We start from the raw sequence: 22,650 nt of genomic DNA, 5'->3' as shown, positions 1-22,650 counted from the left end.
TTGAACTTACACCAGGCCTGCCTAAGGGAGGTATCTTCCTATCCAGAAATTAAAAGGACAGTGAATGACAATATTAATTATTTTTAAAGGAGTCAGTTATTATTGGCATATTTGTTTTGTCTAGGGTGTGATATTTTGGGAATTTGAGTGTTTTCGATTCATCTGAGAATTTATTACATTATTTAGAAGAAAGTTGTGCTACTAAATCAGATAATTTCTTTGAAATGTATGTGTTCAACCCTGCTTAAATGTTATTTGAAGAAATACTGTGCTTGAATTAAGCGGCAGTTACTTCCATGTACTTAATTTCAGGCCAAGCTAGTATACCTGTTCCACTTGATGTTGTCGTTGAAACAGTGGTAAATGTAAATGGTGTTGTTGCGGTTGTTCCTGCACATTTGTACACTTCTCTATTTATGGTTCCATTGACATCACAGGTTGCAATCATGCACCAGCCCAAGCCATCTGTGGTGTTGTAGATGACATCCCTGTAGGTATAGGTCTTTCCTTCGTAATAGCAGTAACATGCTGAAATTGGGAAGAATGAGAAACTTGTGGTTAGGAAAAGTCATAGGAAATAGTTCTTAAAGTGCTCATCATAAATTTGTATACTGTACCTTTAGGATCATAGCTACACTCCATGCCTTTATTGGTGCATTGACTGTAAGAAAAACAATAGAAAAATTAATTTTATAACTTCACATAAACTTCACACACTTATTTTCTTATTTATATCAAATTCAAATTTTGATTTAAAAATAATATGTATTGTAAAAATAAGGTCAAGTTGATATATAATTTTTACAGAATATAATGCCTAACATTCCACAGGTGAGAACTGATGCTCTTGTGCCACCCCTGTTCCCAACTTTAGGGCCTGCACAATTAATATTGTATAAAGGCAATTTATTTTAAAACATTCATTTTTAAATGTTTCTCAAATATTTTATTTTCCAACATTTGCTATAATTATAGACTTAACGGCACTCCATGCAGTCATGCCAGCCACATAACTTTGGAGGCAGCTATGAAGAGCGCCGGCTCTTTGGCTTAGAAATAGAGATGAGCACCATCCCCCAGAGTTGGACACAACTAGACTTAATGTCAAGGGGAAAACCTTTACCTTTACTATAGACAGTTATAGAGATATAGGAAACAAGGGAAGGTGGTACATAAAAATCACATTAGAACTATTTTCTCATCCATTTCCTATACAGTATCACTGTTAATGCATTCCCTATCTAACAAATCAAGAGGCTACCATGGTTCAATCATTCTTTAAAAATATTTTTTTCAATGATTGCTGAGCTCAGTAGATGCTAAATTTAGGATTTTTTTTTTTTTGGTTCAACTCTGTGAATGTGTGTTCCTGCTCTGCTGAAAGACCATCGTATTACCACGTGTGAACCCACCCTCAACCATGGAAGCCACTGGGTGACCTTGTGCAATCACTATCTCAGCCTAAGAGGTGGAAAATGCTCTCTGAACAAATATTGCCAAGAAATTCCTGTGATAGGTTTGCCTTATGGTTGCCATAAAGCAGAATGACTTGAAAGGATACAACAACAAAACACAGACATTCTTATTGTCAGTGATTTCATTGATTGGGAACGTTTGGTTGCTAAGCTCTAGCAAAATTATTTGCTCCAAAAATTGCCAAGGCTACATATATATTGTTATTTCACTGTATTAAAGGCATTGAATGTTTGCCTATCTGTATATGTTGTAATCCATTCTGGGTCCCCTCGGGGAGATAGAGCAGAATATAAATAAAGTGTATTATTATTATTATTATTATTATTATTATTATTATTATTATTATTATATTTTACCATGTCTGACATGTCTTCTTTGAGTCAAAGATTGTTCCTGGTGGGTAATAGTCACCCTGACCATCATAGCAGCCACAAACACTAACACATCTCATCTCGTCCTCACTGAAATAAGGCTTCTCAGGAGGACAGTATGGATAACAACCTAAGAGAAAGGAAAAGTTAATTGGGAGAGAGAAGTAAAATACAGAGCAAACCTATGGGGAATCTGGTAGCTGTTGTCTTAAAAGATAACCTTTTCAAACTTTGGTGGGTGGCTATCAGGAACAGGCTGTCTTATGGTGAGATGCCATTTCTGTATCTCCCTTGCCATGTATGTCTATCAGCTACCCTATAGGTGCCATGTAAAAAGTATTTATTATATAACACTTAATGGCATGGATGCTAACCTCTTCTTAGGATCTGCTTTTCTCTTGTTTTTTTTTCTGTTTCTAATGTATTTTAGACATAGTTCAGATTGTCTTTATTGCATTTTTGTTTTTACACTGCGGTAGGAAATTGTGTTGAGGGCCAGTCTTCCAAGGGCCACTGTGAAATACATTGTAAATAATGTCACATCACTTCTGTTTGCCATTTTCATCTGAGCTTAGCATTATTTTACTTTTATGGACTGGAGCCTGAAAGAGTGAACAACCTAGTCCACATTGGGGGGTATTTGAACAGGTTTAACTTACAAATCCCTCCCAAATCCACAAAACTAAAAAGGAGGAATTAGAAGCTGAGAGTGGAGGGAAGGGCTTTGGGGAGACCATAAAGGGGACATCAGTGACCATGGAAATAGAATTTGAGAGTCACATACAGTCCATGGATCCCCATTTCCTGTTTTGAGGACTGTTTCCAGTGCCCAAAGATGCTTCTAACAATCAAGATGGAGAGGGAAATATGTTTCCCTTAGTTAACAGCAGTTTGAGGAAAACATTATGCAAACTGGAGAAATTACTGAAAAAGAGTGATCAAAACCCTATAGACACTTTATTGATTAATCTGTGTATGTGTGCATGCCTTAAACCTCTTGAATATTGTGCAGTCAGTGGCACTATCAGTGCAATACGTTAGTGGCTACCTTACCTTCCAAGCCTGGTAAATGATGAAGGCATCTCCCACTTGGGTTTCTACACGTCTTCATGCATGGGGCTCCACAAGGCTTGTAGTGCCAGTCACATTCACCTTCAGCATTGTAGTAGTCACAGAACAGTGCTAAAAGAAACAGGAAGGGGAAATGATGAAAAACCAAAGTTTTCTGTGTGGATGCATATGACTGCTTATATTAAAATAAACAATAAACAAACCAAAAAGGCAACAGAAAAAGTATTTGCATTCCATCGTAGATTATAAGCTCCTGTTGCAGTGTCACAAAAATCAATTTAAAACAATATATAGCAGTGTACAATTTAATACTTCTACCATTTTTGTAGACAGTTGTTTTGTTGTGATCTCATGGTGTCACCTGATATGGATCACAACCACCCACATAACTCCATTTTGTTCAACACAACTCTGTATATTAGCTTGATTCAAATAGGAGAGAGTTATTTCCAATAACTATGATAGGAAATATTTTCTTTGCATTTGAAATCCTAAATGGTTCATGATAAGCATTCACAGCTGTGTAAAATTCCAGTTTTTTTCAATGTGCCATTCACTGTAAGGCAATATATCAAAAAAGTCTTTATATTTTATATCCAGTAGGGTATGATCTTGAAGCTCCTCTTTCATTTTCTATCCCTTCATTTTCATTATCCACTGAAGTAGAAATACTCACGACAGATGGATGGTGACCTCCATGTGACACACACTCCAAATTCACTACATGCTTGAGCATAGGCAGCTACTGCGGTACAGAAACATTCACAATCTCCTCCGGCATCACAAGCACAGGAGTCAGTCACACAAGCTTCATAATATTTAGTTGGGTCAACCTATTTTAAAAAAATAAGGGGATTGCTATATGTCTTGTGGTATTTCTGAAGCGTATTTCACTAGTGGCATTCTTCTAAATTGACATATAAAGGATAAACATATAAGGCATAAGAAGTTGGCTGTAAAATCACTGAATTTAAACAGCCTCACAAAGTAGATGAGAAGGCAGCTGTTTTATAGAAAGTTGTCTTTATTTACACACTTTTAGAATGACAAGGTGGAAGATTTCTATTAATCTATTCGGCTGGAATTCTGTTAGTTCGATTTAGAATAAGCCCATCAAATCATCTGTGTGATGAGTTAACAAATAGATTCAATTATTCAATGGCTTATTCTAGCTGGAACTAGCAATAGGATTCAGATCTTTGAGTATAGTGCAACCTATTTCGAAATACTGGGTTAAGGTTTGTGTGTCCATCTGCTTGTGTAAGAATAAAATGTATTTAACGTTAAAACAAAACAAACAAAAGAGAAAAATACTATTCCCTCCCCCTCCCCTCCCCCAGTTTTGCAATTCCTCTGGACTACTAGGCAAAATAATTCACACATTACAGTACAATGAAACACTTGGTTACATGGTGGAGAAAATGAAAATATAATTGATTGTATAGGAGAAACTGAAAATTATCAGATTCACAGAAGATGCAAGCATTGTTCTCTGGCTACAGTCCTGGGAAAAGTGCCTTTAAAAAGAAGGTAGTCTTATTTGTTCAGGGAAATCCCTGTTGAACTGTAGAATTCATAATATATGGCTGTTACTATAAAATGATAAATGTCAAGGTTTGGTATCATTTTGAAAGCTACTTGCCTTATAATGCTTGTGCTGGAATTAGAACTTGAAAGGGATTTTTCCCCTCAGAACGCATGCTAGAGGAGTCTAAGAACTATAGTCCAATTTTTAAAGGCCCTGGTTAAAATTAATGAAGCATTAAAAAAACCATTATTGACTGTTCCTGATTTTAGAGTTTTTAAAAATCTGGCTACCAGTATTAAACAACTCTGAAATCAGGACATTAAATAAAAAAAAACAACAACACAGATGAAACAGGGAAATTCCAGACAGGAAACAATCAGGGCAAGCTAACACTTCCCAGCAAAGGATTCCAACAGGCAGGCAGCAACCAGGCTTTGAAGCTGCAAGGCTATTCAATGCTGGTCAAGCTGGCCAATTCCAACATTCACACTTGCCTCAAGCAGACAAGAGTTCTTTCTCCCACCCTGGACATTCCACAGATCTATAAACCTCACTTGCCTAGTTTCCAACAAACCTCACAACCTCTGAGGATGTCTGCAATAGATGTGGGCAAAACGTCAGGAGAGAATGCTTCTAGAACATGGCCATAAAGTCTGAAAAACTCACACCAACCCAACAATGAAATCACTACATATAAAGTTTACAGGTCTGAAACTACACAGGCTTAGAAATATTCTACCCAGTAAATGTGACATACGTGAGAATGGCAGGTAGCAAAGGTCTTGCTGTTGATGATGCTGCATTGCTTCTGAGACCATGATTTTCGGTAGGGGTTCTTGGCACAGGGATCCTTTGTGCACTTAGCATCAGGGCACGTGGGAGATACCTTCCAACTGTTTCCAAATTCCAACACATTACCTACTACAGATTGACTTCGAGTTGTAAAATCATTAACTCCACTGCCATCATAATTCCCACACAAACCACAGACTTGGCCCTGTACAGAGGAGGAAATAAAATTAATACAGTCATTATAGAAAAGGTCCATGGACCCTTTAGACCAGCTGTGATTCCTAAACTCATTTACACAACTGTAATTTTCAATAAAATAAATGCACTTAAAACCCTGTGCTATGTCTGCTCTAGCAGTTTTAATTGCAGGCGAAACTTTGTTTAAACCAGGGAGAGGTCTTCTTCAAACCAGAAGTATAAACCAATAGCTGCCTTTAGTTGGTATGGGGCCATTACGAAGAAAAAAGTAACAGGTCTCAAAAAAGAGAGAAAGGAAAGAAAAATAAAACAAAAATATTGACGGGGTATGGTGGATGGATACGATCCCTATAGGCCTGGTTTCTCCAATCCCTGTTTGAAAGGGTGTCTCACCTTGAAATCAGCACTTAGTTTAATAAAGAGGCTTGTTTTTTTGTCCCATAAGATGACCAGTCCATTGTAGGTTTCAATAACCAAGTAGATGCCCATGTAGCGAATCCTGTAGGGCAGTGGATGATTTCCTTCACCCCTTTGTATCAGTTCATGGTGCTCCTCACTGAGTATTAGTTCATCGGTCTGGCAAAGAAAATAAAAAATGGAAACCATTCACAATATTCAAAACTGAATATGATTACATTGTACTATTGCCCATTTTATTAATTAATCTGCTTGGACCAAATCCTTGAAATGTTTTTATCTAAGGGACACTTTACATATCAGCAATTCGTGACAGATCACTTAGTCAATGAACACAATCCAGTCTGTAATTGTTAATTTAAACAATAGGATTTTTTCTACACAGAGAAAATTTGTCTACAGTCAAAAATTGTAATAACATGATCCCTTCCACTTGAAGATGCAGTTTCTGGCCAAAATGAGTTTGGCTTTCTTCTCTATCCTCACATCATTGCCAGAACACACACACACACAGGGACAATATGAAGAACTTGGAAGTATGTTGCTTTCATGTGTCCACCTGGTGTCCCAGAATTTCCATGTTTATTTGAAAGAGTGGACAAATGTGGAATGGGCCATTTTCGGGTTCTCTGGGGAATTGCATCATCACTTTTTCTTCTGAAAACTGGTTTTGGAGGTTTTGTACAAGTTTTCTTTGTTTTTGGGGTGGAGAAAAAGAGAATGGAGGTGTATTAGTGGAAGTCCTATCCAAGGACTTCCTACCCTATGAGTAGCGGCTTAAAGAGCTGAGCATGTTTAGCCTGAAGAAGAGAAGGCTGAGAGGAGACATGATAGCCATGTATAAGTATGTGAGAGGAAGTCGTAGGGAGCAAGCTTGTTTTCTGCTGCCCTGGAGACTAGGACGCGGAACAACGGCCTCAAACTACAAGAAAGGCGATTCCATCTGAACATTAGGAAGAACTCCCTGACTGTGAGAGCTGTTCGGCAGTGGAACTCCCTGCCCTGGAGTGTGGTGGAGGCTCCCTCTTTGGAGGCTTTTAAACAGAGGCTGGATGGCCATCTGTCAGGGGTGCTTTGAATGCAATTTCCTGCTTCTTGGCAGGGGGGTTGGACTGGATGGCCCATGAGGTCTCTTCCAACTCTATGATTCTATAATTCTAAACAGTATTCAATGGGAGGAATTCCCCCTTAAGATTTTTTTTTTTTTGGAGGGAGCCGGTGGTTTGAAGAGATGCAAAAATGGTTTTAGGGGCTTCATGTAACTTGCAGACAGAACTTTTTCCATTGCTTTATTTTCAAAAGCGGTTGAAAAAAAGTAGGCAGAAGCAGCAATCTTAATGTGCTGTACTCCATAGTTGTTAATCTCCAAACTAAGGATTTGAACATAGCATATACGTATTCATGTTGGACTTAACCACACACTTTGACTTCCTACACTTTGCCTTGCATTTTTAGTCTGCTTTTTTGTCTCTCACTTTCATGTCTGAAGAGCACATTCTATAGAGACTCATCATGAGATGTTATGAAATCTTTAGTATTTGTAAGCAAAGCTACTTAATCAGTTTTTATAGATAAGATTAAACTTGTTGAATTTTCTTGGTTGGACCCTCTGTACAGATGGCAATGATGCAGAACTAAAAACCTTGTCACTTCTTAGGCGATCCCTCGTAGCCCGAGGATGATAGTCTTCCATATTCAGTGTACTGGTGGTAAAAGGCTTGGCCCGACATACCGGACCAAACAGGGTTGCAGCGCGGGGATGTCCTCGCCATCTTCCTGGGGGCTTCTTCCTACCAGAAGCCCCCGGGAGGGCTTGGGTGGCAGGAAAGTTTCCTGCCAGTGGGGCCAGCCGGCCAATGGATGGGCTGGCCCCACCCCATCCGGGGCCAGGCTGCGGCCGGCCCTCCCTTCCACCCAGACATCCTACTTAGGTTGCCTGAGGCCTTCCAGCAGGCACTGGGCACCTGGCCTGCTTCAGCGTTGCCATCCCTCCCACCCTGCATGCTATTGTTCTGTGTTTTGTTAGCCTTTTTTGTTGTTAGCTTGCTATCCTGTCACAACTCTGTGTTTGGCGTGTGGCATGGGCCCTGGATCTGATTGGTTTATTGCCCTTTGGTTGAAGGGGGGATAACGCAGGTGGGCCCTGGGGTGCCAAGTTTGCGTTGACCGGTATTGGGCCGGCGGCACCCAGGCTAGTGAACAGCATCGGGCTGCCCGACCTTTGATCCAGGACCCATGCCTGACTGCCAACCCTTGTTCCTGTTACCAATAAATGAGTTGTGACCATTTTCTACTCCAACCATTTGTATATGTGCCTTCTTGGGGTACTGGAGGGAAGTGTATCACCCATGCACATGCAAGTGCATAGGTGACTGTGGAGCCCTATTCTTGACCTGCATGTTCTCCCTCAGAGAGGGCATTGGTTTCCAGTTGGAAGGCAGTCCCAGTCGGGGTTGGCTTGTCACCTTGCTACATGTGCTGCTGGAAATGGTGGTGTCTCAGCATTTCCCAGCAGTGCTTGCACAGTCGGCGTTGGGACCTGTCACCCTGCTCCCCGCTCAGTCGCGATTTCCCCCCTGCCTCTTTACATGGAGGGAAGCCTGGTTTTGGTGGCTTTACCCATCTTTCATAATGGAAGGACATGGAGCCTGCTGCTAATTTTTCAGCAGCGGCAGCAGTTCAGTCACAGAGCCACCACAGAAGTGGTTCTCTGGGGTGCGGTGGGAGTCATTAGGCTCCATGGCTCCCACTGCCACCACCGAAATTAGACAAGTGATTCTTGCTCACCTCACGCCTGTGAAATACAATATTTTCCTCACTTTCCACAAGAAGAAGTGGGAGGGCTCTTGTTTGAGAACCATAAATACACAACACAAGTTGCATGGATTTTTGAACCCTTTGCAAAATTTGCAAAGTGCACTTCACTCTTAAGTTGCCTATTCAGAGTTGTTTGTTTGGTAAAGTGTTCTTTGGAACGTAATGTACAGATGACATAATGTCACTTTGCAAAACCTAATCCTTGATCATTTTGTATTAGCAAGCCAGGGAAGCTACTTACCCCAAAAAATATTTTAATAGTTTTTGAGCAAGTGGTTCCAGTTGTGCCACAGGGAACGTTTTCGGTGATGACTCGGAAAGTTGCATTGTTGGAGCTATTCTGTCCACAGCGATCCTAAGAAGGGCAGGTGTGGGGAAGACAAAATGGAACAGTTTATTTCTTTGTCTAATGGCTGAAGGCCGCTTCATGAATAATAATGCCAAGCCAGCTGCACCATACCTGGACTAAGGTGTATTCACACTTCCCATTGAAAATGTAACGCTTGTCATCAAAAGTGATATAATGTCCATCTCCATAAACAGCACAAGTAGCCAAGCATTTGTTCTTTGTGCACTTCCACATTCTGTCCTTACATACACTGAACAAAAAGAAAAGGTTGCATTTAAAAGTGAAGGCTCTGTTTGCACAAATATAAACTCTAATATATTTGTTTAATATGGGATGTTGTATCCCTGTGAAACATGGTTAAATGGATTATATCTTGAATTAGTCATAGATAATGTATGAAGAGAAGATAGAAGTGATATGAAGATGATGTTAGAACACGGCCATACAGCCTGAAAGCCACACAACACTCCATTGATTCCAGATGTGAAAGCCTTCAACAACAGATATGGGAGCTGTGAGTGGGGAGGGAGAAGTGTAGAAAAATCACCCATATATAGCATTATTTTGCATAACTTGGTAGGAGTTGGAAAAAACATATTCAAACTAATTAACTACAATATGTTATTTCTATTACAGCTAATATCAATTGTGGCCATTCACGTGTATTAGAAGTCCAAAATACTATATTGTGGAAAAGTCAAAAGTTTTTCATAACTTTTCCTTGTTTTGTTCTGAAATGATAAGGCACTGATTTCTAATGATATGAACATTATCATTTATAGTAATTTTAGACTTGAGGTACATTTGATTTTATCTTTATAAAGAAAATTGTTATAGACATTACTAGATAAATATCAATTTCCATGAGTTTTCATGCATTACAATGTTCAATGATCCCTTGGTATCCACTGGAGTTTGGTTGCAGGACCAAAACACCCCCCACTTCTCAGTGGATACCAAAATCGGTGGATGCTCAAGTTCAATTATATACATATGATGTAATAAAATGGCAAAATTGGGAGTTTTAAAACTTTAGGAGTTATAATTTTTTTTCACGCAGTGGATGGTTGGATCCATGGATACAGAATCAATTGATTTGAAGGATTAATTGTTGGATAATGAGAAGTGAATTGTGCCATCCAAACATGCTTTACAGTTGTGTCAGCTGCGTAAGTACTAGTCCATTACATCAAGGTCTTTTCCAGGTGCCCCATTAAAGTGCAGTGGGTGACAACTAGGAAATGAGCCTTCGCGTTGAGTCGCCTGTTGGGCTGAGAAACTGCGGTATACAAGTAAAGTAAATAAATAAATAAATAAATTCGCAAAGGAATACTCTGAGAGGCCTCCTGGTGGCTGGGCACCTTTTTTCAGTACCAGATCAAGACAGTTTCAAACTGCATTATATGATAGTGTAGATGGGGCCCAAGACTTTCAAAGAACATTATACCTCTTAAACATTGTACTACTCTAAAGAATAATATTGATGATGATTTATTTATTTATTTCATAACATTTTTTGATAGGGATGGTGATGATGGTTGTTGTTGTTGTTGTTATTATTATTATTATTATTAATTATTATTTGCACTCTGCTTTTTCTCTGCCAAAGGAGACTCAAAGCAGCTAACAATAAAAGCCATAACAATATGTGAACTAAAATCTAACACAAACAAACATTATAATATGAATAAACATTGGAACTATCATATTAAAAACCAAATGTTTAAACCATAAAAACCATTCAAAAATTCAAAATACACAGAACAGTGCCAGGGTGATGCACAGTGATTTCTGTGCATTACCCTAGACATTTTTATTTGAAATAGATTTACTAATAAATAGATCTATCAATAAAAATTATAAATGTACTGTAGTTTTCAGGTACTTATTTATAAATGAGTACAGAAATGTTATAAAGTATATATTGGAGGGAAAGAACAAATCAACATGAAAGAATGAGTTGGGGATGGCCCCATGTTCTTCTTACAACCTGTTGTTTAACCTGATCATTTTCTTTTGGAATAAAGAACATCTAAGTATTAGGAGATGCTCACACAAGGCTAGTAATTTGTGAGTAAATATTTACCAGGTGTTACAGTCAACTTTGATCTTTTCTCCGGGTTTATAAGTTACATCATTGTGGACACATGGACACTCCTCCATAGGAATACAGCCACCGTTACCATCTGATACTAATCCACTGGGGCACATGCATCCAGAGACACATTGTGTGCTGTACTGTAAGACCCAAGAACAAAGAACAGATTCAGAGGAAAGAGAATGATACCCAAAACCATAAGATTTGCTCTTGTTTGTCTACCTAAAATCAGATTACTAAGATGATTGAGGGTGATGTGAATGCAATAGAGTGAGGGACTGGATATGTTAGACAATGTATAACTTCTGTATTTGCAGAGATACTTCACACAAAATTGCAGATAACGGTGAACTCTATTGAAATGAAGGACTTCTGGTCCAGGAAAACTATAGAGCAAGGGTTCTCAAAGTGTGCTCAGTGGGGCTCTTGGGGCTCCACAAAGCATACTGAGGGGTTCCACTGTTCCCTCATCCTCCTTCCTTCCCCTCCTCCCTCTCCAAACTTTCCCTCCTCTTTTCTGCTTCTTCCTCTCCCCGCCTCCCTCACCCCCAAAAGCCTTTCCCCTCTCCTTCCTTGCTTCCAAAATCCTATTTCCCTCCCACCACTCGGGGGTGTGCCTGTGCTTTAATTGCATGGAAGAAGGTAGTTGAAGTGGATGTCCCCTGGGGTTTCTGCTATTATTATTATTATTATTATTATTATTATTATTATCATTATTATTATTATTATTATTACAACAGCTAGGTGGCGATCTGTTGGGGTGCTTCAATTTTCTTGCATGGCAAAGGGGGTTGGACTGGATGGCCTCTGGGGTTGCTGTTACTATTATTATTATTATTATTATTATTATTATTATTATTATTATTAAGGCGGGGTGGCCATCTGTTGGGGGTGCCTTGATTGTGCTTTTCCTGCATGATATAATATAATATATACACATTTCATTGCACTCTATGAGAAACTTTTTCTTCCACAACTGAAAAAGTTTCAGACCCCCTACTATAGAGTAATGCTGGCAGACTTATAAAATGCCTAAAGAGGATTATTTTGTAGGATGGTCCAGGAAAACTATAGAGCAAGGGATACATGAAATAATTGATGCTTGTCCTGTGGACACAAAACATTGTAATGCACTTAATACAACAGTTCCAGGCTAAACCTCAGAAATTCAAGATCCATTTCACACCTCAAATTATAGTACTATGGTTCCAATTTAATTGCCATGGTTGCATTCTATGGAATCTTGGAGTTCAAAGTTTAGTCAGGCAGTAGAATTGCCTGACAGAAAATTCTTAATACAGCACAAAACTATAGGTTCCAGGACCCTAAGGCATTTAATATGGAAGAAGAGCATTATAATTGTGTAATTTGAGAGGGGTCCTGTTCAAGGGGTAGGGAGATGGGAAGTGTGTATACAGAGATCTGCATGGCTGGTCCATGAATCAAAATTATCATTAATCGGGGCACATAGTTTCCTCACACAGGATCCTCTTAATTGTGGTAAGAGGCAGGGCTGTTGACTATGTGATGAGTTCAGATGAAAGGCTTGTAGACCTGCTGCATAGGTCTGTAGACACTACACAACTCTTGGTCTTGCATACTTACACAGTGCATATCAAGTGTCTGACAACTCTTCTGACATTCAGCTCCAGTGGTGCCTGCAGTGGCGTTTTTGCAGTCAAAGTATACCATGGGAGCAACACATACTAGCAGGGAAAGAGAGAGAGAGAAAAGACGCTATAAGTAAGAGATGAAAGTTCAGGCATGGATACAGTGGGCAAAAGAAATTGAGTTAACTCTGAACAGAAGTGTACTGTGTTTCTTGAACTATCATTAATCACCGCCAACATATTTTGTACCTATGTGCAACTTGTAATAAATATGATTTTCTAGCAGAAATGCAATGCTTGCACTCTAGGATTTTTGCCTTTTTGTACTCATCTCTGTTAATCAAAACACTTAAACAACAGTTCAGTCCTATGCAAAGTAAAGTTGGAATTTAAGTAAATGAGTACAGTTGACCCTACATATCCATAGATTCAGTAACCACTGATTCAGCTATCAACAGCTATATATGTGTGTGTGTGTGTGTGTTGTTGATAGCTGAATATATATATATATATATATATATATATCTCCAAAAAGTAATCCTTGATTTTGCCATTTTATATAAGGGCCACCATTTTACTAAGCCATTATATAAAATGGGACTTGAGCACTCATTGATTTTGGTATATACTGTAACCAAATCAGCGGATACCAAGGGCCCACTGTACTGGTTTTTAACCTGATGTTTTTTTCTTTATTCTTTGCAGAGAAATGATTTTTTTGTATAGATTTAACTGGTTTCCACAAAATAAAATCAAATAGCTAAATAGATTTCACATGTATTTATATTCCTTACTTGACTTTGAGTCTCCTCCACCACCAATGCAGTTCAGCTTTCCTTTACTACAAGTGCTGCATGAAAGAAAAAGGTATTATGTTTTGTTTTATTCTTTTAAAAAACACTGTGTGGATAATAATAATATTTTTCTTGTAATTTGAAAGCAAAATGGTAATCCAAATATATCTATGATTTATAATATTTTCGTCTATACATTTCTAGGATGTGTGTTTACCAGTCAGGGTTTTTATTCTTTTTAAATGCAGCAAGAGTGTGTAATGTAGCAAAAATACTTATTTCTCTCCTGAGGTACCTTCTCAATATAGGAGGCTTGGAAAAAAGGGACATCAGAACACAGTGCTTACCAAGTTACTTTCTGTCTGTGTGAGCCTCTAAAAAGGAAACATTGTCTAATGGCAAGCCTAAGCGAGCCAAACCTGCTTGAAATCAGCAGTTTCGGTCTGTTCTGGTCCCTTTGAAAAGCATCTGAAGATTTCTCTAGGGTGAACTCTGCTCTTTTGCTAACTCTATGGCTGCTTCGTCTCTGTTGGAACACATCCCCCTGGTTTCCAATAATTCTCTACAGAATTGGCTCTCCCCATTTTCGTTAGATTAGTCTCAAATTACTTTGCAAGTCCAGGTATGATTTATATTGGGACCATCTGTATTTCACATCCTAACACAATTTATGGTACATATGAATAATAAAGTTGAGACTGTGATGTGATTCCTCTTACCATACAGCACCGAGATCATGGAGGACTTCACCAGAGAGTACAGGATTTCCTTTGTAATAACAGGGGCACATTTGAGCAGGCACACATTTTCCAGAACTATCCAAGTAAGTGCCGCTTTCACATGTACATCCATCAACAGGGACAAATTTGATATTGCAGGTGACATCAGGTTCACTTAGTGATCGACAGGTAGGCTGACAGGAACTGATGGCATAGCTGTAATTCAGGGACTGAGCGCATGTCGTGTATTTGGCTTGAAGGAGGAAGACGAAAGGGAATTATTTATTTATTTAACACACATATCTCTGATGTTTTAGCCATAAGACCCAACACCCAAGGCAAGTGATAGGCAAAAAATCAGAACAACCCCTTAAAAGAACAAACTAATAATGTAACAAGTGATTTAGGTAAATGGTATATTGGCACTGGAGCCACGGTGGCACAGTGGGTTGAACCCTTGTGCTGGCTGAACTGCTGACCTGAAGGTCGGCGCTTTGAATCTTTGAAAAGAGACTAGAAGCAAATGGTCAACTATTAAATATAAAATAAATCAGTGGGTTATTCCATAATGTGTCCTAGTTAAGAGTATGGATTTGTGTCATTTGGGGCTTCTCAAATGGTACATACACAGGCATGGCTGTCTATGTTCAGACCTATCCTTTTTCAGAAAGAAATAAGAATAGCTGGGAATTATTACTGAAACATGAGTCCTGTAATCCATTCTTTTGCAATGCCGAGCCCTACAGGGTGTAGATACTGATCTCAATCATTGGTAGAATGATTTCTTTTATGAAAGCCCTGTGGTGGCTGCTCCTAAGAGCACTTACTACAGACAGTGGTCCTCCATCCTGGAAGTTCAATCTTCTTGGCTGCACAGGCTCTGACATAGGACGAGAGGGCTGCACACATGCAATCTTCACTTCTTTCACAGTTGCAAGTGTCAAACATGCAATTCTAAGAAAGAGAAAATGTTCTTGTTAAAATGTATTCATTCTAAATAATTTCTTTCAAAGTTTTGCCAACCATCAGAGTGAAGTCTTCCACTAGATTTTGATTTATGTCCCTTTTCAATCTGTCTCTTTTGTGAAAGAGTGTTCTCCCATACAACTAGTGTGCTGGGTTTGACATACTTTGCTACAGCACCAGGAATTTATCATGTGACTTCAAACCATTTTGATGTCACAAATATTGCTCCAAATCTGTTTTTATGTATTGAGTATTCTCGTTGAAAATCTTGCCTTTGAGTTTCATTAGACAAATGAAAAGAATGTCTTATAGTGGCCCCTTCCACACATCTGAATAAAATCCCACATTATCTGCTTTGAACTGGAATACATGGCAGTGTGGACTTAGACAATCCAGGTCAAAGTAGATATCGTGGATTATCTGCCTTGATATTCTGGGTTTTATGGCTGTGTGGAAGGGACCAGTGTCTAATGATCAGAAAAAGGAATTTGAGATTACAAATATTATGCTGAAAAAAGAATTAGAGATCATTCTATATTGATAATAAATGTTTATTAGCATTCAAGTGCAGAAGCATTTGCATCAGCCTCTCAATTAGCAATGAAGACTTAGAACAACTTCACACATAATTTATCACTAGTTGACAACTTGTAGATGAATGTGTGAAAAGTTGTTACTGAAAAATGTTGTTTTAGGTGTCAGGGAAAGACATGAACATTCTGACTACGGTGTTTGATCTGTGTTGGATCGTTTATACATGAGCCATTATAAGTACTGTAGTCATCAAATTATAAACATGTATTTTGTGAACTAATGCTTAGAACTATCTTGTTTTTTTTTCCTTCTCAAATCATGATTTACATTGTTCCCAGATTTCAAAATATCTGGAAGCCCTATCTATATGCTTTCATATCTGTCCCACACTTTGGCCTCAGTATGGTCATTTCTGGCCAGCAAGCTAGAACATCTCTATATTAATAAAACAATTCTTCTTATTCCCATTATCCCCCATTGCAACAGTTCCTCATGACATTGTTCTCTGGTTTTCCTCCTGAGTGTCATATTTGCACTTCATTAGAGAAAAGTTTCTTGTTGTATCCAATGTTAAGGAGAAAGGAATTTGGGGTTATAAGCCACTTTGAGTCTACTTGTGGAGAGAAAAAGTGGGGTATAAATAAACAGGAGGAGCAAGAGGAGAAGGAAGAGAAGTAGCATATTGTGTCTGTGCCCTGAACAAAGCAAAGGCGATGGTGCCACTGACCCAAGGCAAATGATAGCTTTTAAAAACTCATCGCCTTAGAACCTCTCCTTTAACCATGTAATAACCCACCCCAAATACATAGATTTCTCATAGGTTCTTTATACATTGGATGTTCGCCCATCCCTTCACATTCATTGGAATTAGGGATGCAGAAAACCTATGAAAATGGGGAAAGTGGAAATAAAATCCCCCTTTTCAAAAAAAATCTAAGAGAAACCTCCTTAAGAACTTCTAGGTCCTTTAGTATGACTCTATGGTCAACTTTGAGTGGAAGTTGATTGTAGAGTCATGCTAATGGACCTAGAGATTTCTAGGGAGTTTCTCTTTTAGGTTTTCAGTGTGCTTCTTTGGCAGTTGACCATAAAACTACATCGGAGGACCTAGAGAAAACACTGCAATTAAATCTCCAAACAATCAAATCCACAAAAGTCTTTTCCACAAATGTGAAGCGCTGATTGTAATGGCTAGCATAATACCTTATGATAAGGAGCTGCATTCACTGCGGAATGGCATTCAGCAAAAGGTCCTTCACTATCAGTCAGCAATCCACACCAGTGACTGGCATATTTTTCTATAAAGAGAGGAAATCAATACATATCACTTTTGAAATTGTTATAGATCCAAATTGCAGAAATTAGTAGTATATCTTATCTCTCCAATTTTAATTGGGATATTTTATACTTTTATACTTACTACAGTATTTGCCTAATTTGAAGGAAGAAACTGATCGAAATATTCATTCCCTTTCCCTATACATGTTTATGCAGAGACAAATAAGTGCCCATGGGTGTGGCAGCTTATGGCCCATTTGTAATACCAATAAGCACAACTTTAAAAAGAATTTTTCACTCTTAAAAACAAAATCAAACTAAGTTTCACCTTTTTTTATTTCTCTGATTCTTCTCCCCTTATTATTATTATTATTATTATTATTATTATTATCATCATCAATGTTTCCTTTTTATAAATTAAAAAAGTCTATCCATTTTTCTTCATGAGCTAGCTAGGAAAAAAATAAAATGATAGTTTAACCGAATATGTGTATTTTGCTTACAATTCTCATATATACATACCATTTACTATGCTAAGTGTGCAAGGGTCCTCAAATGTATGTTTGATGTTGGGACATGCTGCCTGAGTTTTCCAGGTGTTAGCAAATGTAGCGGCTGTCCCCTCTACTACTCCACTTAGGACTTTGAAGTCATCTGTCTCACGGCTGTCAAAGTTTCCACACAGACCTTTAAAAGAAAATCCAAAGCATTTGAATGATCCAGGAAGCCATAAACAATACACTTTGGACCCAGGTACGCCCACAAATGTTTTTTAAAATAATTCTTACCACACGTTCTTTCTTTAAAAGATGGATCCAGGTACATGTACACTTGCATCATGGGTGTGTGCTGGATGACAAGCTGAAGGCCAAAGCTGCATTGCACAATTGTGTAGAAAGAGGAAGGACTGAAGATGGTCACATTGGCTGTGGATTAAAAAAGGAATATATTTTGAGATTCATAGCTGCAACTACTGTCAGATTCTCAGGAGAGGGGGCATATTCTGTGAAGACCAGTGCATACAAATATCTATGTGTATTGAGAATGTATATAGGACTCAATGTAATACGAAATTATTTTATGCTTATATTATGACTTCCATATTGGTACCTGCTATTTCACTTACTTCCAAAAATGTCCCCTATACACATTTTCTGGGTCCTTCAGCACAATTCTATGGAATGTTTCCACTGGAATTTAAGTATAGAACTGTACTGGGGGACCCAGAAATGTGTTATTTTTAGCCATTTTAGGTCCTCCAGTGTGATTTTATGCTATAATTCTGTTAGAAGTTGACCATAGCACCACACTAGAGGACCTAGAAATGTGAGGGAGGTGTTCTTTCTAGGCATTTTCTAGGTTCTCCAGTGTGGTTCTACGGTATGTTTCCAGCAGATGCTGTTTATTTTAACAAAGTTTGCTATTAACTGCAGTTCCACATTTTCATAGTAAGTCCAGGAACATATTCCGGACAATAACCTTTCAGTGTAGATCGAGTCCCCATTTACACTGTAATATAATCCAGTTTCTGAATCCATGTTATCTGCTTTGAATTGGATTATGGCAATGTAGACTCATATAATCCAGTTCAAAGCAAATAATCTAGTTTTAGAAATTGGGTTATATGACAGTGCAGATCCAGCCTGAGTCATGCCATCAATCCACACTTTCCAACTTTTTGATAATCTTGTCATGCTGTGAGCTGATAGAATAACCTAACTTCTTCAGCATCACATTGCATGGATTTGGATTTGTTTGTTTGCTTGCTTGCATATAAAATATAAATAGTACCCAACTAGCAATGTCCTTTGAAAAAATTCATTGTATCCAACAAAAGCTTGAGAATCAACAACAGACTTTGTCTGGCATCTAAAAGATGACAAAAGTCACATCTATACTGACGTTTTAATGCAGTTTAAAGGCTGCTTGAGAATGTGGTGCTTACATATACTGCGAACATGCACTGCAGAGTGCTTTAAGACCTTTGATATACCTCAAAACAAGATCTTTAATGATCTAGTATAAACCACACTGCCCATTGGAAGTGATTCCACAAAATATGAATAGCTCTGAGGCCATGCAAAGGGCTCCACTACACATTTTGGCAGGGGGAGTTGAACAAAAACAGCTACATTCTTTGCAGCTGTGAATACTGCAGATCCTGGAACCAGTTCGAGGCCAACCTCTGTGGTACGTGTAAGCCACTGAGTCCGTTCTAGGACTTACAATAGAATTATTCACAGAGTGATTCACCCAGAGATGATGTGGGCAGGGATTCCTCAGGTGAGAAGCCCATAAGTGGATTGCACCAAAGGAAAAAAAAGTCCAGTTTCTGGTGGCCACCTCACATGATGTTCTTTTTTAAAACAAAATCCACAGGTCTAAGCAACTTTATAATGAAGATCTTGGTCCTTCTTATACTCTCATACTGAGATGGTTTATGGTTTTACAGCAAACCCTAGTTGATTAGAAAGATACCAATTCATTCTGCTAATTATGGTGAGTCCAAGTTAACAATTTGGTTCTCTAATTTCTAGCTGAAGGCTCCAAAGATTTTTCAAAGTCAGACTTTTCTTCAATGCATTACAGTAACTGAAGCTGAATGACCTTAAAGAATAGTTAACAAAAAAGTATCTTTCCCACAAGAAATAACCCTTCTCTTCTCCAATTACAACTTTCTTTTTCCAGATAAGGTTGTTTAGTTGGGAAATGCTCCAGCACCAAGAACTAAACCAAATCTTGCTAGCTTGTGGGAATAGCAAGCTACTCTTCTGAGTTTCTCTCTGAGAGTGCAACATGCCAAAAGGCTGTGGTGAGAGCTAGACATTTCTGATATGCAACATACCTGTTGAGATAGGTAGTTGAGTATAGATCCAATTCAGAAATATGTCACCATCAGGCTTGATCACAACGTTCTGGTGAGAAAGAGAAAAAGTATACTACTCAGGACGATTATAAATTGCATCATAAGTTCATAAACTGGTAAAGACTGAAAGATGATATCCCTGTTCAAGTTCTAAACAATTCAACTGTCAATGTTTGCTTTTATGATTATAAACTTTAGCTTGTTATTTCATTACCACCCATCTCACTTATAAAGACCTATCTTTGTAGTATTGCTTATTTTGGATTATATATTTTTTAAACAAAGCAACCATTTCCACAGCAAGGTAATTTATTCTACTGTCTAATATGTATGACAAAGAACCTCAAATTCTAACATCCCTAAATACTGATGTTGAAAGATCAGGGGCAATATAAACTGATAACATAAGTAAAACTCTTAACTGTGATGCTTTCAGCTAGAGCTGTATTTTTGGACTACAACTCCCAGAACCATCAGTGGCTATGCCTGCTACAAAAATCTGGGACCTATAACCCATTAGGTAACATTTCTAATAGATAATCTTGGCATTTCTAAGGTGTTCTCTTTAATATGTGTCACTTCATAGTTCATGTCTTTTGCTATAATACTTCATTTCTTATTTTATTATTGTTATGTTACACTTATTGTATGTAGCATACACTTTTACCAACACATTTTAACGGAAACAGCAGCATATAGCCATTTCATATTGAAGTAGCAATGGGGAAGTATACACTATTCATTTTTTTTACTTTATAAGTTCTTGAATTCATCAATAAAGTATCAGAATCCATCCAACCTCAAAACAATTTACATGCAGCATCATTACAAAGCCTAGATCAAATTCAAATGTATAAGCAATAATGCTTAATACCAGCTTATATTAAATATTAAATCAGTAGTTAACCAGGAATCTATTTGATCCAATTTCCTCTATAACCAAAGTGCTGTCCTAATGGATTTTTTTTACCATATTCTTGTATTTCTGTCAAATATTTGATACCCACACATAACAAAACTGTATTTCTTGAAGGAATTTATGACTCTGGACAACCATCACTATTTGATCTTAACAAATTTAAAATCCTACAATTGACTAAATAATTGTAAGATTTTAAATTTATTACATAGGAAGTCTGGAAGTCCAGAAGACAATATAGGACTGCCCACTGGGTATGAACATATGTCTTGAGATCCAGATGTGAATGCACATCCTTATTAAATTATATGGCTTGCAGGTACCTCAGCCAGTGGAAACCTTCTACAGATGGAATAAGGGTAATAAATTGTCATCTATTCATTTCATAGAATCATAGAGTTGGAAGAGACCACGTGGGCCGTCTAGTCCAACCCCCTGCCCCTGACAGATGGCTATCCAGCCTCTGTTTAAAAGCCTCCAGGGAAAGAGGTTCCACCAAACTCTGAGGCAGAGAGTGCTTAAGTGGAATTTCTTTCAGAGCCTTCTGAGCCATGTTTGTGCTGTTCTGCCAGCGCTCTGGAACAGATTATACGTGGGTGCTGGGGGTTTGGGGAGAAAGGTAAAAATGGCAAAATGGCATTGTTCCATCACATGGAATTCTTTATATGGAACATACTTTGTGGGTGCATCTATTAATAAATGCAGTTTGCCACCACTGTAACTGGCAAGGCTCCATGTTATAGAATCCTGGAAGTTATAGTTTGGTGTGTCACCAGCACTTGTTGGCAGAGAAGGCTAAAGATCTTGTAAAGTTACAATGCCCAGGACTCCATTGCATTCAGCCATGGTGGTAAAAGTGGTGTCAAGCTACATTAATTCTACAGTGAAGATGGACATCATGCCTTGGCCCCAGCAATTGCAGATAGGCTTCAAATGTTGCCACTCCCTGTTGAGCCGCTGAGGGAGTGAAGAGCAGCAAGAACATCTCCATTATGGCTTAGTCCCAGCGGCTGGTGAGAGACCCTCTCTCCAATCCAGTGTTACTGTTTTGGTCTCTAACACAAAGAAGAGCACCATGGCACAGCTCTGTCATGCCTTGGTCCCAGGAGCTTATCAAAAGCCTGCCTTCTGTACCAATTGTCACTCTTTGGCCTCTGAGGGCGAAAGGAACAGCCTTCTTACACCCAGTTTGTGAACAAATGAACATTTAAAAGCCACTCTGGAGTCTTTTTGGCTAAAGGTTGTGGTATAAATAATCTAAATGGATACATAAACAATAAAACCTCAATCGCCTTTTCTACCTGATGTTTGATAAAGGTAAATATACATCCGACATATTGTTATTCTGACAGCAGAATATATTTCCGCAAAATGAAAGAGCAAATATTCTTTATTTTACACACACATTTCTAAAATGTTGTCAGCATGAGATCCACATAGGTTTACAAAATAGTCTCCAAGCATTAGTTTGATTACTTACAGTTTCGCCTCCATTAATGTTGAGGGTTACCATCTTTAAGCATGTTTCAGTTTCTGTTAGGCCACATCTGCGGAGCTCTCCAAGAACAGTGAACAGGTTGTCATCGCAAGTCTAGGTGATAAAAAATAAGAATTACTATTTGCCTTATTAACTTATTTCAAAAGGATCTGAAATGTGTTATAGTGTTGAGAAATCAACCTAACCTACCTTACATCTGCAAGTATTAAGGCTTTAGGACTTATCTTAACATCTTCCAGAAACAATTTTAGATATGGAAGAAGAATTTGGGTTGTTTTTTAATGGATAGTGGAACCACTTTGAATCAAAATTGTCAGAAAGATTATACTTCTTTTGGGGATGCCCCACA

General features: G+C 38.3%; 1 protein-coding gene across 1 annotated transcript in view; it reads right to left on the bottom strand.

Annotated features, from left to right (window-relative positions):
• Positions 1 to 22,650, bottom strand: part of LOC132762420 (mucin-5B-like) — an 80,378-nt gene that overhangs the window by 43,245 nt on the left and 14,483 nt on the right. The window contains exons 11-29 of the mRNA XM_067466590.1: positions 22,284 to 22,394; positions 19,864 to 19,933; positions 17,807 to 17,944; positions 17,541 to 17,705; positions 16,944 to 17,038; positions 15,068 to 15,194; positions 14,241 to 14,493; positions 13,522 to 13,577; positions 12,723 to 12,823; positions 11,106 to 11,257; positions 9,131 to 9,269; positions 8,912 to 9,025; positions 5,830 to 6,012; positions 5,204 to 5,443; positions 3,595 to 3,751; positions 2,901 to 3,029; positions 1,833 to 1,977; positions 618 to 661; positions 337 to 528 (exon numbers count right to left, since the gene is read on the bottom strand). Coding sequence (XP_067322691.1) covers positions 337 to 528; positions 618 to 661; positions 1,833 to 1,977; positions 2,901 to 3,029; positions 3,595 to 3,751; positions 5,204 to 5,443; positions 5,830 to 6,012; positions 8,912 to 9,025; positions 9,131 to 9,269; positions 11,106 to 11,257; positions 12,723 to 12,823; positions 13,522 to 13,577; positions 14,241 to 14,493; positions 15,068 to 15,194; positions 16,944 to 17,038; positions 17,541 to 17,705; positions 17,807 to 17,944; positions 19,864 to 19,933; positions 22,284 to 22,394 — 2,611 coding nt within the window. The remainder of the gene's footprint in view (positions 1 to 336; positions 529 to 617; positions 662 to 1,832; positions 1,978 to 2,900; positions 3,030 to 3,594; positions 3,752 to 5,203; positions 5,444 to 5,829; positions 6,013 to 8,911; positions 9,026 to 9,130; positions 9,270 to 11,105; positions 11,258 to 12,722; positions 12,824 to 13,521; positions 13,578 to 14,240; positions 14,494 to 15,067; positions 15,195 to 16,943; positions 17,039 to 17,540; positions 17,706 to 17,806; positions 17,945 to 19,863; positions 19,934 to 22,283; positions 22,395 to 22,650) is intronic.

This window comes from Anolis sagrei, chromosome 1 (genome assembly GCF_037176765.1).
Source record: "Anolis sagrei isolate rAnoSag1 chromosome 1, rAnoSag1.mat, whole genome shotgun sequence".
Taxonomy (NCBI): Eukaryota; Metazoa; Chordata; class Lepidosauria; order Squamata; family Dactyloidae; genus Anolis; species Anolis sagrei.
Note: the sequence above shows the minus strand (reverse complement) of the source record. Positions and strands in the feature narration are given on the sequence as shown.